Source organism: Oncorhynchus keta, chromosome 25 (assembly GCF_023373465.1).
Source record: "Oncorhynchus keta strain PuntledgeMale-10-30-2019 chromosome 25, Oket_V2, whole genome shotgun sequence".
Taxonomy (NCBI): Eukaryota; Metazoa; Chordata; class Actinopteri; order Salmoniformes; family Salmonidae; genus Oncorhynchus; species Oncorhynchus keta.
In genome coordinates this window covers 6,202,446-6,221,112 of record NC_068445.1, presented here as the reverse complement: position 1 = coordinate 6,221,112, position 18,667 = coordinate 6,202,446, and the positions used below count along the sequence as shown (strand labels likewise).

The following is an 18,667-nucleotide window of genomic DNA, read 5'->3' as shown; positions in this document are numbered from 1 at the left end:
AAAGGTAGCTTGATCAAACCCCCGAGCTGACATCTGTTGTTCTGCTCCTGAACAAGGCAGTTAATCCACTGTTCCTAGGCCGTCATTGTAAATAAAGGTTAAAACTACATACACACACACATACATACACATATATATATATATATATATACAAAATTATGTGGACACCCCTTCAAATTAGTGGATTTGGCTATTTCAGCCACACCTATTGCTGACAGGGATAAAATCGAGCACACAGCAATGCAAAAATACCGACACTCCTTAGCTGTCACAACCCTGTGTGATATGTTCAGTTGGCTGCATGACATAAATCATAGCTTTGCAGGCCAGGGGTGTCCATATAGTCTCTCCCCGGTTACTGACCCAACGCTCTAACCACTAGGCTACCTGTCGCCCCCTCATCAAGGGTGTCAATCATTTTGGACCACTCTACATTTAGTGACACTTGAGGGAGGCATTTAATGCAAGTAATGAGGATGATGAAAGGTTTCAAAACGCACAATATTCAGTGCCTTTGGGAAGTATTCAGACCCCTTGACTTTTTCCACATTTTGTTGTGTTACAGCCTGAATTTAAAATGAATTATAAATAAGTTCAGGAGTAAAAAGGTGCTTAATAAGTCATATAATAAGTTACATGGACTCACTCTGTGTGCAACAATAGTGTTTAATATGATTCGACCATGAATGCCTGATTCACGCAGTCGACTCTGAACAGTTGATGTTGAGATATGTCTGTTACTGAAGCATTTATTTGGGCTGCAATCTGAGGTGCAGTTAACTCTAATGAACTGATCCTCTGCAGCAGAGTTAATTCTGTGTCTTCCTTTCCTGTGGCGGTCCTCATGAGAGACAGTTTCGCTTAATGGTTTTTGCGACTGCACTTGAAGAAACTGTATTGACTGACCTTCATGTCTTAAAGGTTAGAGTGTTGCGGAAGACACATTTGAGTTGTACAAATGACTAGGTATCCCCCTTTCTCTTAAGTAACGATGGACTGTCGTTTCTCTTTGCTTATTGGAGATGTTCTTGCCATAATATGGATTTGTCTTTTACCAAAAAGGCAATCTTCTGTATATCACCCCTACCTTGTCACAAAACAACTGATTGGCTCGAATGCATTAACGAAAGAAATTCCACAAATGTACTTTTAACATGGCACACCTGTTAACTGTAATGCATTCCAGGTGACTACCCCATGAAGCTGGTTGAGAGAATGCCAAGTGCGTGCAATGAATTCATCAATGCAATGAGTGGCTACTTTGAAGAATCTCAAATCTATTTATTTAACACTTTTTTGGTTACTACATGATTCCATATGTGTTATTTCATGGTTTCGATGTAGAGAAAAGAAAAACAATGAATAAGACATTTCGGTAGCACTTTACATTGAAGCACATAATAAATGGTAATAACATGACAATAACATGGAAAATACTTATCTTGATAACAATGTTAATTTCCTTGCTGCAAAATATATATGTAAAAACAAATTAAACTCTCCAAACTTGATTTAATTTCATTTGATTGTTTCAAGGTAAAACGTACACATAAACAAAAGTGTAAAAAGTTTGTTTTGCCATAGATCTATAATTCTACAAATGCAAGAACCATAAACTACCATTACGGACTCGTCTGCCATCGCTGTCATATTCTTCAATTTGATGGCAAGAGCTGTGAACCCACTACTAGAGGTAAAAACAGATCAAGGCCAAGTGAATCATCCAGCAGCTTTGGATAACCATCTCTTCACACACTCGAGCTGTGGTTCTGCAGCTAGCTATATCTTGTTTCCAGTAACTACCGTTTCACATGTCCTTAGAACACCAAAGAAACATGAACCATATTATCCCACCACTATTAAGTCTAGGCTCAACATCTGCGTCGGGAACATGCACATTGAAGCAAACAAGTTGAGAACAGATCATGGAGAACAGATCAGATCATGGCAACTTGGTTAATTTGAGCAGGCTGTGTTAGGCAAGGAAAATGTCATGCAAGCTGTATCAATGTAAAAAAACCACACAAAAAAAGAACAACATTGTATCAATGTAAAAAAAAAGCACATAAATGATTTTCCTCATATAGGTCTTCAGGTGCTGGGTCCTCTTCCCAGGATCCTGTTGTGCAGCAGGAGAGAGAGCCCACAGCAGTACACCATGCTTTTCACTATCATCACTGTGTAAACCAGAGAGGCCAGGTTCAGACTGCACGTTGACTGGAAGGAATCTGGGGAAGAGAAAAGATTAAGGCTGGGATTCAATTTGAATGCAGGTTGCAGGCATTGCCGTTTAAAAACACATGTTCTTATTGAGCCGACATATGCTACATTTACCGTGGATAGCATCTCGGCAAACAAGTGCCTTTAAGGGGCACTTTGCCTATAAACCATGATCAGATTATCTATCCGATCGCGTTTTGTCGGCTATACTCCAATTAGGAAATGTTAACAATACGAACATTGTACATGACCTTGGCGAGTGCAACAGGTAAAAAAGTTCCATTCGACTCGCTCTGCCAAGTCACAATTCCTGGTACCCTGGTCCTGGATTTTGGACCCACTACTCACGCTGGTCTAGGATTCGTTTCAGCCCGGGTTAATTTGTGTCTCACACATGCTTTATAGCGCGGATCAGGGTAGGCTACTAAATGCTCCTGGATCCGGATCATAAGAGGATATGTGAAAGCGCCATTAATTAAAGGTAATTTCGAATTGAGCGGCCATAAACAGCGTGTAACGTGAATGCGTTCCTCAGAAGGTGGAATGGGTACAAAGCGCGTTCCTCAGAAGGTGGAATGGCTACAAAGCGCAATCGGATTTCATACCTGTCTCAATCTGTTCATTTATCCAACCCCTCATTTTTCTTCTTTTTGTTTTGAATTGACCCCAACCCTGCATGAAATATACATGATTTTTACCTTCGGTAAACTGCAGAGTCAGTGACTCCTGCGTGTCATTTCTGTACGCTGGTGCAGACATGGTGGTTGGAGTATCGTCAGTTGTTTTTTTCGAGAATGAGGTGGAAAAAGATCATATTAAAGAATATGCTTTCAGAATATTATGTAGGCTACTGTCAGGGATAATTGTTACGCTAATGAAGGTGTTTTGTTTTAACTTGCAAAACTAACTACACAACATTCCTATGCAATGGCCAATTGTGTGTCACATTTGTATGTACTTTCTTTTTAATAGGCCTGTCAGTTTTACATGGTTGAATCCATGATAACCTACTCATATAAATATAGTACATAAATATTAAATGAATGATGGTGTATGAAAAACATAATAGGCCTACATACTAATGTAAAACTATTTAAATGACAGGCCTTTACCTTTTGGGATGTCAAAATGTTGAGCACCCGATTCATGCTCCACAGAACAGATGTATTTGTTCTTGTACATCTTCTCTTTATCAATGATGATCATACTGGTCGTCTGTTCTTCCTCCCTCTGCTCCAGCTGTTCCCCCTCTGCTTTGGGCACCTCCGTTCTTCCGCCGTTTGCATCCTCAATCTTCCATGAGATCTTGGCCAAGTCTGGAAACATGTCTCTAGCCAGACATAGCAGGGTGGTCTTCTCATTCGACTCAGAATTGGACGCTGAGTACAGCGTCACTTTGGGTTTTCGTTGAATGCCGTCTGATTTTCAAGAGAAATAATAACATTTACAGACAAGATGAATCGTGATGTCCCACACCATTTGTTTTATATCCAGCTGTACAGTCTATATTCAAGTGAACAATGAATTACATTTTTCTCCATAACAACTGTCCTTTATGGAATATCTTATTTCAATGTAAATCATAACTTTCAATATCATAACGTAAGACTCTTATTTAAGTAAACATTTTTGCTCTATGTCAAATTACCATACATTTATATCATTAATTTAACCGAGGGTGTATATCTCTAAGAGTAGGGACATGCAATATACTGTAAAATGTTCATATGGCTTCCTTGAAAATCAGAATTATCTATTGTACAGACTAATAACACATTTTCAAATACTTAATATTTTTGTCCTAACATGGATTAATCATGAATAGTGCATATTCGCGGAGCAATACTGCAGATGTTTTCAAAATGATTTTGGATAGTGAATAGAGCTATAGATGAAATATTAATTATTAAGGACTACTGCTTTGTTTACCTTTTGAAAATCAGAGGAATGGATATCTTACCTGTCACATAAAGTGTCGTGCCAGAGTCAAATTCGAACCTTCACAGTGAAAATCCCCTTCTCAAAAAGTAGTCTGCACTGTGAGGATAGCCTGGAGGGGTGGATATTGGGGGTGGTGTTTTTTGTGTGTTTTTTTCCTGAGGGAGCTAGTCCCCCCCATCTTTAAATTTGATAATTTAGCATTTTTAATTGTTAATCCAAAATATTTAAATGTTTTTCTGCATAACACTTGAGCTTTTTTTTTTTTTACAGATCTATTTATTATTATTATTTTTTATTTAACCAGGTAGGCCAGTTGAGAACAAGTTCTCATTTACAGCTGCGACCTGGCCAAGATAAAGCAAAGCAGTGTGACAAAAACAACAACACAGAGTTACACATGGGATAAACAAACGTACAGTCAGTAACACAATAGAAAAATCTGTATATAGTGTGTACAAATGAAGTAAGGGGGTAAGGCAATAAATAGGCCATAGTGGCAAAGTATTTACAATTTCACAATTAACACTGGAGTGATAGATGTGCAGAGGATGTGCAAGTAGAAATACTGGTGTGCAAAAGAGCAGAAAAACAAAAACACATATGGGGATGAGGTAGGTAGTTGGTTGGATGGGCTATTTACAGATGGGCTGTGTACAGCTGCAGCGATCGGTAAGCTGCCGCACCCATCCCTTTAGCGGGATCATTTTCATCAACACCCGCTGAATTGCAGCGCGCCAAATTCGAATTCAATTACTAAATTACTAAAAATATTTAATTTTCATGAAATCATAAAACATAGTTTAGCTTGTTGTTAATCCACCTGGCGTGTCAGATTTCAATACAGCTTTTCGGCGAAAGAATAACAAGCATTTACGTAAGAACATCTCTCTCAGTAGACAAAATATCACAAACACTAGCAGCCAAGTAGATTGGTCACAAAAGTCAGAAAAGCAATAGATTAAATCGCTTACCTTTGATGATCTTCAGATGTTTGCACTCATGAGACTCCCAGTTACACAATAAATGTTCCTTTTGTTCCATAAAGATGATTTTTATACCCAAAATACCTCCATTTGTTTGGCGCGTTATATTCAGAAATCCACAGGCTCGAGCGGTCACGACATAGCAGATGAAAATTCCAAATAGTATCCGTAATGTCTACAGAAACATGTCAAACGTTTTTTCTAATCAATCCTCAGGTTGTTTTTAAAATATATAATTGATAATATATCAACCGGGACTGTCACTTTTTCAATAGGAGAGGGAGAGACAATGGCTGACCCACTCGGTTGTGCAAGCAAAACTCTGCGACGCGAAGTTATCTTTCTCGTTCATTTTTCAAAATAAAAGCCTGAAACTATGTCTAAAGACTGTTGACACCTTGAGGAAGCCACCGGAAAAGGAATCTGGTTGATATCCCTTTAAATGGAGGCAAGGCATCCAATGGAACAGAGAGCTTTCAGGAAAAACACCACTTCCTGGTTTGATTTTCCTCAGGGTTTGCCTGCAATATTTACATTTACATTTAAGTCATTTAGCAGACGCCAATATCAGTTATGTTATACTCACAGACAGTTTTGGAAACTTTAGAGTGTTAACTATCATAATCTGACAATTATATGCATATTTTAGTTTCTGTGCCTGAGAAATAGGCACTTTCAAATAGGTACGATTTTGTAGCCAAAAAACAAAAATCCTGCCGCCTCCACTCAAGAAGTTAAAGCAGACCACCATAGTGACTGTGCCCAAGAACACTAAGGTAACTTGTTTAAATTACACCGACCCGTAGCACTCACATCTGTAGCCATGAAGTGCTTTGAAAGGCTGGTCATGGCTCACATCAACACCATCAACACCATCATCCCAGATACCCTAGACCCACTTAAATTTGCATACTGCCCTAACAAATCCATAGATGATGCAATCTCTCTATTGCACTCCACACTGCCCTTTCCCACCTGGACAAAAGGAACACCAATGTGAGAATGCTATTCATTGACTACAGCTCAGCGTTCAACACCATAGTGCCCTCAAAGCTTATCAATAAGCTAAGGACCCTGGGACTATAAACACCTCCCTCTGCAACTGGATCCTGAACTTCCTGACAGTCCGCCCCTAGGTGGTTAGGGTAGGTAACAACACATCCACTACACTTATCCTCAACACAGGGGCCCCTCAGGGTGAGTGCTCAGCCCCCTCCTGTTCTCCCTGTTCACTCATGACTGCAAGGCCAGGCACAACTCCAACACAATCATTACGTTTGCCTATGGAACAACAGTGGTAGGCCTCATCACCGACAATGACGAGGCAGCCTATAGGGAGTAGGTCAGAGACTTGGACGTGTGGTGCCAGGACAACAACGTCTCCCTCAACGTGATCAATACAAAGGAGTAGATTGTTGACTACAGGAAAAAGAGGACCAAAAGAAGACCAAGCAGACCAAGTTCCTTGGTGTCCACATCACCATCAAACTAACATGGTCCAAGCACCTATCCCCCCTCGGGAGACTGAAAATATTTGGCATGGGTCCTCAGATCCTCAGAAGGTTCTACCGCTGCACAATTGAGAGCATCCTGACCGGTTGCATCACTGCCTGGTATGTCAACTGCTCGGCCTCTGACCGCAAGGCACTACAAAGGGTACTGCGTACGGCCTTGTACATCACTGTGGCCAAGCCTCCTGCCATCCAGGACCTCTATACCAGGTGGTGTCAGAGGAAGGCCCTAAAATGTTTCAAAGACTCCAGAACCCTAGTCATAGACTGTTCTCTCTGCTACTGCACGGTAAGCGGTACCGGAGTGCCAAGTCTCGGTCCTCTTTTATACCGCTGCTTCTCTCTGTTGTTATCATCTATGCATTGTCACTTTAATAACTCCACCTACATATACATATTACCTCAACTAACCGTTAATCCCTCACATTAACTCTGTACTGGTACCCATCTGTACATAGTCTTGCTATTGTTATTATACTGCTGCTCTTTAATTACTTGTTACTTTTATTTTTTTTAACTGCATTGTTGGTTAGGGGCTCGCAAGTAAGCATTTCACTGTGTTGTATTCCAGACTAATAACATTTGACTTGAAGAAGCTGATTAAACAGGATGATCATTACACAGTTGCACCTTGTGCTTGGGGCAATAAAAGGCCACTCTAAAATGTGCAGTTTTGTCACACAACACAATGCCACAAGTTGAGGCAGCCTGCATTTGGCATGCTGACTGCAGGAATGTCCACCAGAGCTGTTGCCAGAGAATTTAAAGTTCATTTATTTACCATAAGCCAAATCTAACATTCTTTTAAAGAATTTGGCTGTATGTCAACCGGTCTCACAACTGCAGACATTGTCGTTTTTTTACATTTTAGTCATTTAGCAGGCACTCTTATCCAGAGAAGGGTTGTGCATACATTTCCGTACTTGTCCCCCGTGGGACTCATACTCACAACCCTGGCATTGCAAGCAACATGCTCTACCAACTGAGCCACACAAACTACATGTAACCACACCAGCCCAGAACTTCCACATCTGGCTTTTTCACCTGCAGGATCATCTGAGACCAGCCACCCGGACAGCTGATGAAAATGTGGGTTATCACAAGAGAATAATTTCTGCAAAAACTGTCAGAAACTCAGGGAATCTCATCTGCGTGATCATTGTCCTCACCAGGGTCATGACCTGACTGCAGGTCGGTGTCGAAACTGACTTCAGTGGGCAAATGCTGACCTTCTATGGGCAAATGCTGACATTCTATGGGCACTGGCAGGCTGGAGAAGAGATTCAACTTCACGGATGAATCCCAGTTTCAACTGTACCGGGCAGATGGAAGACAGAGTGTATGGTGTTCTGTCCGTGAGCTGTTTGCTGATGTCAACGTTGTGAACAGAGTGCCCAATGGTGGCGCTGATGGTATGTTATGGGCAGGCATAAGCGAGAGACAGCCAAAATAATTGCATTTATCGATGGCAATTTAAATGCACAGAGATACCGTGAGATCCTGATGCCCATTGTCGTGCCATTCATCCACCACCATCACCTCATGTTTTTTTTTTTCTTGTTTTTTTCTCAATATAACCTTTTTTAACTAAGCAAGTCAGTTAAAAACACATTCTTATTTACAATAACAGCCTTCCAGGGAACACAGAAAGACAGATTTTTACCTTGTCAGCTCACGGATTCGATCCAGCAACTTTTCGGCTACTGGCCCAACGCACTAACCACCCCATGTTTCAGCAATGATCTGTACCCAATTTCTGGAAGCTGAAAATGTCCCAGTTATTCCATGGCCCGCATACTCACCAGACATGTCTGTCACGTTCTGACCTTTATTTCCTGTGTTTTGTATTTAGTTAGTATGGTCAGGGCGTGAGTTGGGTGGGCAGTCTATGTTTGTTTTTCTAGGTTTTGGGAATTTCTATGTTTCGGCCTAGTATGGTTCTCAATCAGAGGCAGGTGTCATTGGTTGTCTCTGATTGAGAATCATACTTAGGTAGCCTGGGTTTCACTGTGTGTTTGTGGGTGATTGTTCCTGTCTTTGTCTTTGCACCAGATAGGACTGTTTTGAGTTTTCACATTTCTTGTTTTTTGTAGTCAGTTGTTCATGTGTACCTTAACGCATTAAAAGAACCATGGACAATTACCACGCCGTGTATTGGTCCTCTCATCCATTTCGCCTCTCCTCTTCGGAAGAAGAGGAGGAAATTCATTACAGGATCACCCACCAAAAATCGGACCAAGCGGCGTGGTAAACAGCAGCGACGACAGCAGCAGCAGCATCAACAACAGAGGCCAGCATCACAGGACTCCTGGACATGGGAGGAGATACTGAACGGAGAAGGACCCTGGGCACAGGCTGGGGAAAATCGCTGCCCCAAAGCAGAGCTGGAGGCAGCGAGCTGAGCGGCGGCAATATGAGGAGCCAGCACGGCAGTGCGACAGGTACGAGAGGCAGCCCCAAAAAATTTTGGGGGGCACACGAGGTGTGGTACTAAGCCAGGTAGCAGACCTGAGCTCACGCCTCGTGCTTATTATAAGCAGCGCATTACTGGTCAGGCACCGTGTTATGCGGTTAAGCGCACGGTGTTGCCAGTGCGTGTCCATAGCCCGGTGCGCTATAGGGCAGCCCCTGAAAGTGCCATGCGAGTGTGGGCATTGAGCCAGGGCGTATGGTGCCTGCTCAGCGGGTCTGGTCGCGGTACACAGTTTTGGTCCAGGTTATCCTGCGCCGGCTCTGCGTGCTGTGTCTCCGGGGCGCTGGGAGGGTGCAGTGCGTCCTCTGCCTGCGCTCCGCTTGTGCCGGGCAACTGTGGGAGTGGAGCCTAAGGGAGAGGTGCGTGTAGTAAGCACTAGATCTCCCGTGCTTACCCACAGCCCGGTTCAACCTGTGCTTGCACTCTGGAGGGTCCGGGCTAGAGTAGTTGTCCAGCCTGGGGAAGTGGTGCCAAGGTTGCGCACCAGAGCTCCAGTGCTCCCCACAGCCCGGTCTTTCAGGCTCCTCCTAACACCAAGCCTCCTGAAGGTCTCCCCAGCCTGGTGGTGCCTGTGGCAGCCCCACGCACCAGGCTGTCTCTCTGTCTCAGCCCTGCAGGTGCTCCCGCCTGTCCGGCGCCGCTGCCGGAGCGTCCCGCCTGTCCGGCACCACTGCCGGAGCGTCCCGCCTGTCCGGCGCCGCTGCCGGGCGTCCCGCCTGTCCGGCGCCGCTGCCGGAGCGTCCCGCCTGTCCGGCGCCGCTGCCGGAGCGTCCCGCCTGTCCGGCGCCGCTGCCGGAGCCTCCCGCCTGTCCGGCGCCGCTGCCGGAGCGTCCCGCCTGTCCGGCGCCGCTGCCTCCTGTGGCAGCTCCACGCACCAGGCTGTCTCTCTGTCTCCTCCCTGCAGGTGCTCCCGCCTGTCCGGCGCCGCTGCCGGAGCGTCCCGCCTGTCCGGCGCCGCTGCCGGAGCCTCCCGCCTGGCCGGAGCCCCTCAGCCCAGAGGCGCCGGAGCCCCTCAGCCCAGAGGCGCCGGAGCCCCTGTCCCTCTGTCCCGAGCCCCTCTGTCCAGTGGGGTCATTGAGAGGGGTTGCCATGGTGAGAAAGCCACGGAGGCGGACAATAAGGCGGACTAAGACAATGGTAAAGTGGGGTCCGCGTCCCGCGCCAGAACCGCCACCGCGGACAGACGCCCACCCAGACCCTCCCCTATAGGTCAAGGTTTTGCGGCCGGAGTCCGCACCTTTGGGGGGGTGTACTGTCACGTTCTGACCTTTATTTCCTGTGTTTTGTATTTAGTTAGTATGGTCAGGGCGTGAGTTGGGTGGGCAGTCTATGTTTGTTTTTCTAGGATTTGGGAATTTCTATGTTTCGGCCTAGTATGGTTCTCAATCAGAGGCAGGTGTCATTGGTTGTCTCTGATTGAGAATCATACTTAGGTAGCCTGGGTTTCACTGTGTGTTTGTGGGTGATTGTTCCTGTCTTTGTCTTTGCACCAGATAGGACTGTTTTGAGTTTTCACATTTCTTGTTTTTGTAGTCAGTTGTTCATGTGTACCTTAACGCATTAAAAGAACCATGGACAATTACCACGCCGCGTATTGGTCCTGTGATCCGTTTCGCCTCTCCTCTTCGGAAGAAGAGGAGGAAATTCATTACAATGTCACCCATTTAGCATGTGTGGGATGCTCTGGAAGAACCTGTATGACCGCGTGTTCCAGTTCCTCCAATATCCAGGAGCTTGACACAACCATTCAAGAGGAGTAAGACAACATTCCACAGCCACAATTAACAGCCTGATCAACTCTATGCGAAGGAGATGTGTCACGCTGCATGAGGCAAATGGTGGTCATATCAGATAATGACTGGTTTACTGATCCACGCACCTCCAGTTTTTTAAAAGGTGTCTGAGCAACAGATGTATTCAGACCCCTTGACTTTTTCAGATTTTGTTATGTTACATTCTTATTCTAAGATTAAATAAATAGTTTATTCCCCATAGTGACAAAGCAAAAACAAGTTTAGACATTTTTGAAATTGTTTTTAAAAATATCACATTTACCCAGGTATTCAGACCCTTTAGTCAGTACTTTGTTGAAGCAGCTTTGGCAGCGATTACAGCCTAGAGTCCTCTTGGGTATGATTCTACAAGCTTGGCACACCTGTATTTGGGGAGTTACTTCTATGCAGATCCTCTCAAGCACCGTGAATATGGATGGGGAGCATCGTTACACAGTTAATTTCAGGTCTCTCCAGAGATGTTCGATCGGGTTCAAGTCCGGGCTCTTGCTGGGCCACTCAAGGACATTGACTTGATGGCTCCAAACTTCTTCCATTTAAGAATTGAATTGACCTTTATTTAAACAGGGAGTCACACTGAGGTAAACCTATTTTACATGAGAGCCCTGTATACCTTTACACATTAAACACAACAGCCCTACAAAACACTATAATAAAACACATAATACACAACATTAAATATATTTAAGAAAATCAGTACCTCAGTGTAACGTAAAAGTCTCCAATCAATCATTTTATTTGCCTGAAAGGCACCGGAATATCTCATTGCAAGGAATTCTGCATTTTAAAAGCAGACTTTCTCAATTATGTGGAGACGAAAGGGTTGCAAAACGGCAACCCTTTCATTAAAAAGGTTGTGCAGCTCTCTTCCTACAGACAGAGAGGTCCATCCCACAATGATGAGTTCTACAACTTTCCCCAGTAATAAAATGTATTGTTGAATGGAAAACTGAATCCAATGGTTTCAAAACAGAGGCGTCCACATGCATATAAATAATGTAACGATAGAATGATGAAGGCCACTGTGTTCTTAGGGACGTTCAATGCTGCAGACAATTTTTGGTGCCCTTCCCCAGATCTGTGCCTCAACACAATCCTGTCTCAGAGCTCTATGGACAATGACTCCTACCTCAAGGCTTAGTTTTGGCTCTGACATGCACTGTCAACTGTGGGATCTTATATAGACAGGGGTGTGCCTTTCCATATCATGTCCAATCAATTTAATTTAAACCTGGATGCAAATCAATTGAAACCTGGATGCATCTGAGCTCAATTTTGAGTCTCATAGCAAACGATCTGAAAACTTTTGTAAATACGTTATTCTGACCGTTATATCCATATATACCTAAAAAGCACACAAACCTCTGTCCAACCTCTGCACACAATATACATATACAGGACACATCAAGAAGATCCAGTTTAGACACTGTTTGCTCATTGGCAAGACATCTTGTTTATTTATTTATAATTCCTTTCATAATTGCATTTCACTTTGGATTTGAAGAAGACACTACACTCTCACCTCTTATTATGTCACTTACTGTGGTATAGAAATCTTTCATGAATACAAAGCTTGATTAAAACCACAGAGTTTTTGTACAGGCTGTGTGGATCAGTTCTCACTGTGGGTTCCCGAGACCCAGCAGGCACAATAGTAGGTGGCAGAATGGGACACTTTAACGAACTTGATCATAAGAATACTGTAGTCAAACTCCCTCCAAACGGAGAAATCTGCTCTCTGAGGATGAGTGGTAGCATGGCTGTCAGAATTGTCAGCAGAATTAAAGTATAAAATCCAAGTGAAGGATTCACACTCTCTCTTCTGGTACCAGTGGACTACGTTACCCAAACACTGACCAGAAACTTTGCAGCCGAAGGAGACACTGTCTTTCTCTCCTAGTCTCCGATATCAGGTCCTGTTGTAGCTGTTGTCCTGAAGCAGCCACTGCGAAACAGAAGTGGATCACTAAAGAACTCACAGTAGAGTTACTACATTCAAATATTAGATACCAGTTGGATGCAGGTTGGATGAACCACTTACCTAGAAAAAGAGAATATTATTATACCACAGTCCATGTTCAGTGAATTTGTGCTTAAGAAATGAAAAGCTACGTGTTCGATATAACATTGAGCAATATCAGTAAAAGTCAAATTTATTACACAGATCTTTACTGAAGTATGGTTTTCATCATATAGTCGATTATGAAGATGAGAGGTGAAACACCAGTTGGAGTGTGTCGTCTCAAACAGTTCCTCTGACAATGTCACTTCCTGTGGTGCAAAACACTTTCTTTTCATTAATTCACAGCTTGATTCTTCCGCAGCTCAAGAATCAAGGTAAAATGTTCTCCCTCCTTCTTCTGGTACCAGTAGACATACGTTGTACACTGATCATTGTCTTTGCAGCTGTCCTAATCCATGATATCTCCTGGTCCAATTTCTGCCCTGCCACTGACACTGCAATGACAATTGACAACAACAACACACTAAGACAAAAATATATTAGCAAAACTTAAAAGCTATTACATTTGTCCACCATCTATGCATCAATCATATACTTAAATTCAGACAGACACTATTTTCTGCCAGTCATTTCCAGTTGCTCCACGACTAGGGTGCATTGTAAGAAGAAAAGATACAGTAGTAAGTAAGTAAACAAAGTAAGTAAAGAATGACCACAAGGCCTAGGGACATTTCTATGATGATTCTGATGTGTCCTCTATTGAACCTGAAGATAATTGTGTTTAGTTGGAGCAGAGATGATGTGAGGCGAAACACTGTCAGTTGGGCCTTGTGGTTTTTTTCTGCTCCTCCAATGTGATGTAATTTCCTGTGGTTGTTGAAAAGTGGTATGTTCCAATTATATTATCTACTTATTTCTCCTTCCTCCCAAAGAGTGCACTTGTTCACTTCCCGTCACTGATTTGAAAAAATATGGTGAAAAGGCCACTAGCCAATGCCTCCACGTATTCAATGAAGGGAGAAAGTTTATATTATGGACGCACCCATTCACTGTCTAAATTCAACCATTTTAGTCTTCGTACCAGATTTACTACCCAGCTAAGTGATACATTCTAGGTGTATCCTTGTTCAATGTTCTCCTATCTTTTGATGTAGATCTCTATGTACCAGCTCCATATTGCTATTTTAATACTGATTTTGCACCCATGTCTTTTTCCACAAGATGGTTGTAAAACAAAACTATAAATCATGTTTGATAAAGTTGAACAGAGAAATGGTTCACATAACAAACCAATGGCTATATCTTTTTAATCTTATAAATGGGCACTGTTGATTTTGGCTACACAATCTGCTATCACTGGTGTTCTGTTATTTTTAATTTACAATGTTTTATATACCATTTAAGGTTTATAGTTCGCCAAAGTTATAAGTATTTGATTTATTTTACCATTGTTTAACCAAGTAGGCAAGTTGAGAACAAGTTCTCATTTACAACTGCGACTGGCCAACTGGCCAAGATAAGGCAAAGCAGTTCAACACATACAACAACACAGAGTTACACATGGAGTAAAACAAACATACAGTCAATAATACAGTACAAAAACAAGTCTATATACAATGTGAGCAAATGAGGTGAGATAAGGGAGGTAAAGGCAATAAAAAGGCCATGTAATTGTTTGGGCTATTTATAGATGGACTATGTACTGGTGCAGTGATCTGTGAGCTGCTCTGACAGCTGGTGCTTAAAGCTGGTGAGGGAGATAAGTGTTTCCAGTTTCAGAGATTTTTGTTGTTCGTTCCAGTCATTGGCAGCAGAGAACTGGAAGGAGAGGCGGCCAAAGGAGGAATTGGCCCTGGGGGTGACCAGTGAAATACACCTGCTGGAGCGCGTGCTATGGGTGGGTGCTGCTATGGTGACCAACGAGCTGAGATAAGGCAGGACTTTACCTAGCAGGGTCTTGTAGATGACCTGGAACCAGTGGGTTTGGCGACGAGTATGAAGCGAGAGCCAGCCAACGGAGCGTACAGGTCGCAGTGGTGGGTAGTATATGGGGCTTTGGTGACAAAACGGATGGCATGGTGATAATCTGCATCCAATTTGTTGAGTAGGGTGTTGGAGGCTATTTTGTAAATGACTTCGCCGAAGCCGAGGATCGGTAGGATGGTCAGTTTTACAAGGGTATGTTTGGCAGCATGAGTGAAGGATGCTTTGTTACGAAATAGGAAGCCAATTCTAGACTTAATTTTGGATTGGAGATGCTTAATGTGAGTCTGGAAGGAGAGTTTACAGTCTAACCAGACACCTAGGTATTAGTAGTTGTCCACATATTCTAAGTCAGAGCCGTCCAGAGTAGTGATGCTGGGCGGGCGGGCAGGTGTAGGCAGCGATCAGTTGAAGAGCATGCATTTAGTTTTACTTGTATTTAAGAGCAATTGGAGGCCACGGAAGGACAGTTGTATGGCATTGAAGCTTGCCTGGAGGGTTGTTAACACAGTGTCCAAAGAAGGGCCAGAAGTATACAGAATGGTGTCGTCTGCGTAGAGGTGGATCAGAGACTCACCAGCAGCAAGAGCGACATCATTGATGTATACAGAGAAAAGTGTTGGCCCAAGAATTTAACCCTGTGGCACCCCCATATAGACTGCCAGAGGCCCAGACAACAGGCCCTCCGATTTGACACACTGAACTCTATCGGAAAAGAAGTTGGTGAACCAGACGAGGCAATCATTTGAGAAACCAAGGCTGTTGAGTCTGCTGATGAGGATGTTTTTTACCTTCATTTAACTAGGCAAGTCAGTTAAGAACAAATTCTTATTTTCTGAAATGCCTGTTCAGGGGCAGAACAACAGATTTGTACCTTGTCAGCTTGGGGATTTGAACTTTCAACCTTCTGGTTACTAGTCCAACGCTCTAACCACTAGGCTACCCTGCCGCACCATGTGGTGATGTGATGTGGTGATTGACAGAGTCGAAAGCCTTGGCCAGGTCAATGAATATGGCTGCACAGTATTGTTTCTTATCGTTGGCGTTTAAAATATCATTTAGGACCTTGAGCGTGGCTGAGGTGCACCCATGACCAGCTCAGAAACCAGATTGCATAGTGGAGAAGGTACGGTGGGATTCGAAATGGTTGGTAATCTGTTTGTTAACTTGGCTTTCGAAGACCTTAGAAAGGCAGGGTAGGATAGATATAGGTCTGTAGCAGTTTGGGTCAAGAGTGTCCCCCCCTTTGAAGAGGGGGATGACCGCAGCTGCTTTCCAATCTTTGGAAATCTCAGACGTCACGAAAGAGAGGTTAAACAGGCTAGTAATAGGGATTGCAATAATTTCGGCAGATCATTTTAGAAAGAAAGGGTCCAGATTGTCAAGCCCGGTCGATTTGTACGGGTCCTGATTTTGCACCTCTTTCAGAACATCAGCTCACTGTATTTGGGAGAAGGAGAAATGGGGAAGGCTTGGGAGAGTTGCTGTGGGGGGTACAGTGCTGTTGACCGGGGTAGGGGTAGCCAGGTGGAAAGCATGGCCAGCCGTAGAAAAATGCTTATCGAAATTCTCAATTATAGTGGATTTATCGGTGGTGACAGAGTTTCCTATCCTCAGTGCAGTGGGCAGCTGGGAGGAGGAGAATGCAATAAATACTTACTCTGAGCTGCGCTTCGGTAGACTGGTCGTCGAAGGAAGGCCAGTTTGTCCTTTGAAGAATGTATCTTGGTGAACTGGAGCGTGGTAGAAAGAATACTCTGTCCGTCCTCTCCTTGCCCATGTTTAGCGGGCGGAGGGGTTAGCACTTCTTTAGTGAATAAGAGTTCAAATTTCATACCAAGTTGCCATACTTTAAGCTCATGCTATATTCTGGCTGGTATAGTTGAAATTCATCCTTCCGGCGTGTAGGTCCTCACCTTAATATTGAAATTCGATGCCAATTTCATTAGGTTCCTGCTGAGGTTGGCTTAGTTCTGTAGGTGGTCTTTGTCCTTTCAATGTGGGGATCTAAGTCCTCACGTTCTTGGAACAGGTAATTATCAAATCAAATTTTATTTGTCACATACACATGGTTAGCAGATGTTAATGCGAGTGTAGCGAAATGCTTGTGCTTCTAGTTCCGACCATGCAGTAATATCTAACAAGTAATCTAACCTAACAATTTCACAACAACTTATGCACAACAATCTTATGCACACAAGTGTAAAGGAATGAATAAGAATATGTACATAAAAATGTTTGAATGAGTGATGGCTGAACAGCATAGGCAAGATGCAGTAGATGGTATAGAGTACAGTATATGCATATGAGATGAGTAATGTAGGGTATGTAAACATTACATAAAGTGGCATTGTTTAAAGTGGCTAGTGATACATTTATTACATACATTTTTCCATTATTAAAGTGGCTGGAGTTGAGTCAGTATGTTGGCAGCAGCCCCTCAATCTTAGTGATGGCTGTTTAACAGTCTGATGGTCTTGAGATAAAAGCTGTTTTTCAGTCTCTCGGTCCCCGTTTTGATGCACCAGTACTGACCTCGCCTTCTGGATGACAGGGGGGTGAACAGGCAGTGGCTCGGGTGGTTGTTGTCCTTGATGATCTTTTTGGCCTTCCTGTGACATCGGGTGGTGTAGCTGTCCTGGAGGACAGGTAGTTTGTCCCCGGTGATGCGTTGTGCAGACCTCACTACCTCACGACCAGGATGCTCTTGATTGTGCATCTGTAAAAGTTTGTGAGTGTTTTTGGTGACAAGCCGAATTTCTTCAGCCTCCTGAGGTTGAAGAGGCGCTGCTGCGCCTTCTTCACCACGCTGTCTGTGTGGGTAGACCATTTCAGTTTGTCCATTCTCCAATACTGTCCGGTTCGATGTGAATAGGGTGCTGCTCCCTCTGCTGTTTCCTGAAGTCCACAATCGACTCCTTTGTTTTGTTGACATTGAGTGTGAGGTTATTTTCCTGACACCACACTCCGGGGGCCCTCACCTCCTCCCTGTAGGCCGTCTCGTTGTTGTTGGTAATCAAGCCAAACCACTGTAGTGTTGTCTGCATACTTGTTGAATGAGTTGGAGGCGTGCATGGCCATGCAGTCGTGGGTGAACAGGGAATACAGGAGAGGGCTCAGAACGCACCCTTGTGGGGCCCCAGTGTTGAGGATCAGCGGGTTTGGAGATGTTGTTACCTACCCTCACCACCTGGGGGCGGCCCGTCAGGAAGTCCGGGACCCAGTTGCACAGGGCAGGATCGAGACCCAGGGTCTCGAGCTTAATGACGAGTTTGGAGGGTACTATGGTGTTAAATGCTGAGCTGTAATCGATGAACATCATTCTTGCATAGGTATTCCTCTTGTCCAGATGGGTTAGGGCAGTGTGGTTGCGATTGCGTTGTCTGTGGACCTATTGGGGCGGTAAGCAAATTGGAGTGGGTCTAGGGTGTCAGGTAGGGTGGAGGTGATATGGTCCTTGACTAGTCTCTCAAAGCACTTCATAATGACGAAAGTGAGTGCTACATTGCGGTAGTCATTTAGCTCAGTTACCTTCGCTTTCTTGGGAACAGGAACAATGGTGGCCCTCTTGAAGCATGTGGGAACAGCAGCCTGGGTTAGGGACTGATTCAATATGTCTGGAAACACACCAGCCAGCTGGTCTGCCCATGCTCTGAGGACGCGGCTGGGGATGCCGTCTGGGCCTTCAGCCTTGCGAGGGTTAACACGTCGGCCATGGAGAAGGAGAGTCAACAGTCTTTGGTAGCGGGCCGTGTCGGTGGCACTGTATTGCCCTCAAATCACTGTATTGTCCTCAAAGA

At 44.0% G+C, this 18,667-nt stretch overlaps 1 protein-coding gene across 1 annotated transcript; it reads right to left on the bottom strand.

Annotated features, from left to right (window-relative positions):
- Positions 1–1,257: 1,257 nt before the first annotated feature.
- LOC127911959 (immunoglobulin lambda-like polypeptide 1) lies at positions 1,258–7,598 on the bottom strand. The gene is made up of 5 exons (XM_052479982.1): positions 7,579–7,598; positions 4,181–4,218; positions 3,333–3,638; positions 2,919–2,966; positions 1,258–2,228 (listed from the first exon to the last, which is right to left on the bottom strand). Exons 1-5 carry the CDS (start codon positions 7,596–7,598, stop codon positions 2,092–2,094), a joined length of 549 nt encoding a protein of 182 aa, XP_052335942.1. The 3' UTR covers positions 1,258–2,091.
- Between the last annotated feature and the right edge of the window lie 11,069 nt (positions 7,599–18,667).

Bases quoted from the DNA above. Each gene is read 5' to 3' on its own strand.
- LOC127911959 (XM_052479982.1), bottom strand. From the start codon at position 7,598: ATGAGTCCCACGGGGGACAA. The intron at 2,967-3,332 runs GTAAAGGCCTGT...TGTCTGCACCAG, and splicing joins ACATTTTGACATCCCAAAAG to CGTACAGAAATGACACGCAG. The intron at 2,229-2,918 runs GTAAAAATCATG...TCTCTTCCCCAG, and splicing joins GACTCTGCAGTTTACCGAAG to ATTCCTTCCAGTCAACGTGC.